Raw genomic sequence first — 3,598 nt, 5'->3', positions numbered from 1 at the left:
CATACACATACATACACATGTATGTATGTATATTTAGTTGCATATACATATTCTATACACACATATGTACACACACATACACATGTATGTATATATAGTTGCATATACATAGTCTAGACACACATAAAGATGTATATATAGTTGCACATACATATTCCATACATACGTATACACATACATATATGTGTATGTATGTATAGTTGCATATACATATTCTACACACACATGTGTATGTATATATATATAGTTCCATATACATATTCTACACACACATACACACATATGTATGTATATATAGTTCCATATACATATTCTACACACATATACATATATACATACATATACATATATATAAAGTTACACTGAGCATGAATTTCTGATGATGCATTTCATCAGTGTGTCCGTTTTGCATTGAAAGCATCTAGCAGGTACGGGGGGAAGTCTGGTTGCCTCCCTTGAGGTCAGCCCATGAGGGAAAGTAGCCCAGTGGCATGGAGAAATAACTGGGCTGGGAATAACCAAGCTAAAGGTTCTTGAGAGGCCCAGAACTCAGGTTGTAGGTGAGCCTGGCTTGGCTGGCTGAGTCCCGGGCCTATCCCTAACTAGACGGGTGCTCTTGGACACAGCATTTGCAGTGATCATGCCTTGAGCTGTGATCCGAATAGTCAGCAGTGTGAAGCCACCAGCAGCTCGGCGGGAGAAAGACTGGGCTTTCTACTCCCGTAAGGTGTTCCAGTCTCAGGACCCCACTACGACTCAGCCATGCCTCGATGGCAGTGAGCGAACACCTTGAACGTGGGAACAATAGCAACAATACTCACCTCCGAGAGTCGTGGGAGACTTATATGAAGTCCCTGGGTTGAGAAGGGCCGACAGAGGGACAACTTGTGTAGAAGAAGGGATTGCCGTCAAGTCTCTCGGGTTAACAAACGTGAGTTGAAGACAACAGTGCTTGATCGTAGGTGCACGCAGTGCTTTGTGGTGCTCACGGAAACCTGGTACTGTCACAGCAGTTTGTCTTTAAGGAAGAACACGGCCTGCCATTGAAGTCGGACCCTGTTGCAGCTGCCTTTGTTGAGTGTGGCTTTGCAGTTGGCTTTAATTTCCCCTCTTCTTTACCTGGGTAACTGTGCCTCCTACGCATGGCTCTGATGCAAGCGCTGGAGACTCACCAAAGCAAAGGACAGTGACCGCAATGGAAAACAGAGTCGAAATAATAAAGCGAGTAGAGAGGGTGAGATGCCGTTGACTCCTGGGAAAGCAGTAGGCTACAAGGGGTCAATGATTGGGACCATTGTAAAGGGGAAAGAGCGAATAACGGGGCGGCATGTGAAAGCCTCTGCCCTGATGAGTGGGGCAATTATGACTAAGCAATGAAGGGGTTCAGCGATTGCGGTGGGAAAGCTAGTTCCCCCTCTTCGATGTGTTTCAAGAATGTTTAACTGATCAAAGAAATGTACGGCCACTTGCCCAACGGACAGGAAGAGATCCATATTTGCACCCATTACACAGAAAGATGACCCAACAGAGGGTGAACATGATAGGACAATATCATCATTAGGAACCCTCGCAAGTAAGATTTTGCCGAAGATCATCCAACAACAGCTGTGGCAGTACATTGACAGGGAGTTGCCAGAGGTTCAGGCCAGATTCATAAGAGGACATGGTGTAAGAGATATCATTGCTGACATCAGATGGATCCTGACTGAAAGCAGAGCATACCAGAAAGATATTTGTTTCCATAACCACGCAAAGGCATTCTGCTGTGTGGATCACAACAAACTATGGGTAACCTTGGGAAGAATGGGAATTCCAGAACACTTAATTAAGCGCGGGCAGAACATGCCCATGAATCAAAAGGTAGCTGTGGGAACAGAACAGAGCATACTGCATGGCTTAAATCAGGAAAGGTGTGACACAGGGTTGGATCATCTCACCATACTCATTCAATCTGTGTGCTGAGAAGCTGGATCATAGAAGAAGACTGGGGTATTAGGGTTGGAAGAAGGCTCATTAACAACCTGTGATAGGCAGATGACACCACCTTGCTTGCTGACTTGAAGTGAGGAGGGCTTGAAGCGCTTGCTCGTGAAGACCAAGGGTTGCATCCTTCAGTAGGGCTTACAACTCAATGTAAAGAAGACCCAAATCGCTTTCCCTGTCCCCGCCGAGCTGTGCGGGAGGCGGAGGCTTCGGTGTGTGTTCAAGATTCGGTCCCAGCCGTAACCTACCGCCATGGCCGAGGAAGCCATTGCTGCTGGAGGTGTCATGGACGTTAACACTGTTTTACGAGAGGTGCTGAAGACTGCCCTCATCCACGAGGGCCCAGCACGTGGAATTCGGGATGCTTCCAAAGCCTTAGACAAGCGCCAAGCTCATCTTTGTGGGCTTGCATCCAACTGTGATGCGCCTGTGGATGTCAAGTTCATGGAGGCCCTGTGTGCTGCACACCAAATCAACCTCATTGAGGTGGAGGACCACAAGAAACCAGGAGAGCGGGCGGGCCTCTGCAAAACTGACCGAGAAGGAAAACCCTGGAAAGTGGTTGGTTGCAGTTGTGTGGCTGTTAAGGACTCTGGCAAAGAATCTCAAGCCAAGGATGTTATTGAAGAATACTTTCAATGCAAAAAATGAGCAAATAAAACTTTGCTAATTGTTAAAAAAAAAAGACCCAAATCCTCACAACTGGACCAATAGGCATTATGATAAGTGAAAAAACGGTTGACGTTGTCAAGGATCAATGCTCATGGAAGAACAGCAGTCGAGAGATCAAATGATGCATTGCACTGGGCAAATCTGCTGCCCAGACCTCTGTACGGTGTTGGAAATCAAGGACATTCCTTTGAGGGCTACGGTGAGCCTGACCCAAGCCAGTGTATTTTCAATCACCTGAAAAGCATGGGAAAGTTGGGTGTTGAATAAGGAAGACCAAAGAAAAATCGTTGCATTTGAACGATGGTGTTGGTGAAGGCCAGTGAACGTGCCACGGACTGCCAAGAGAACAAACAGATGTGTCCCAGAGAAGTGTGGCTCCTTCAAGTGCTCCTTCGAGGCAAGGACAGGGTGGCCTCGTGTCCCTTTGGATATGTTAGCAGGAGAGACCAATCCCTGGAGAAAGACACCATGCTTACTAAAGTGAATGGGGCAGCGAAGAAGAGGAAGGCCCTCAGCTGTGATTGGTGGTGGTGGAGGTGGTGGGGTGGGGTCTGACCCCTAGCCTGGCTGGCAGGTGGCTGAGTTTGAGCTGGCAGAGGCTCCACTTTGCAGTGGGAAAAATCCCTGAAAGCTTCTGTTTCTCAGTCAAAACATGGGGATCCCCGGACTCCCCCTTTCTTCTTGCTCCCCTTTCTCGAGTTGTTGTAAGAAGCGAAAGAAAGAATAGTGGACTCCGTTACCCAGTCTTCCTTGTACTCTTTCCCTGCGCTTTTAGAAACAGACCCAATTTTATTGGCTACAGTGATTGGTCCAAGGAATAGTCACATGACATTGGCTGGGCCTATCACCATCCTTCCCTGGGACTTTACAATCTGTTGACAGGAGAGCAAGACCTCTTTTCCATGCAAGTCTGAAAGCTTCCGAGGAAGTGAGTCTGAACTGT

General features: G+C 47.2%; 1 protein-coding gene across 1 annotated transcript; it reads left to right on the top strand.

Annotated features, from left to right (window-relative positions):
- Positions 1-2,235: 2,235 nt before the first annotated feature.
- On the top strand, positions 2,236-2,661 carry LOC101654188 (40S ribosomal protein S12-like). The gene has a single exon (XM_045286127.1). It carries the CDS (start codon positions 2,236-2,238, stop codon positions 2,632-2,634), a length of 399 nt encoding a protein of 132 aa, XP_045142062.1. The 3' UTR covers positions 2,635-2,661.
- Positions 2,662-3,598: the final 937 nt, after the last annotated feature.

Source organism: Echinops telfairi, unplaced genomic scaffold (genome assembly GCF_000313985.2).
Source record: "Echinops telfairi isolate 266 unplaced genomic scaffold, ASM31398v2 ScPeMD7_5;HRSCAF=22, whole genome shotgun sequence".
Classification (NCBI taxonomy): Eukaryota; Metazoa; Chordata; class Mammalia; order Afrosoricida; family Tenrecidae; genus Echinops; species Echinops telfairi.
This window is presented reverse-complemented; position numbering and strand designations above follow the sequence as displayed.

Coding starts and splice junctions, on each gene's coding strand:
- LOC101654188 (XM_045286127.1), top strand. CDS start 2,236: ATGGCCGAGGAAGCCATTGCTGCTGGAGGTGTCATGGACGTTAACACT.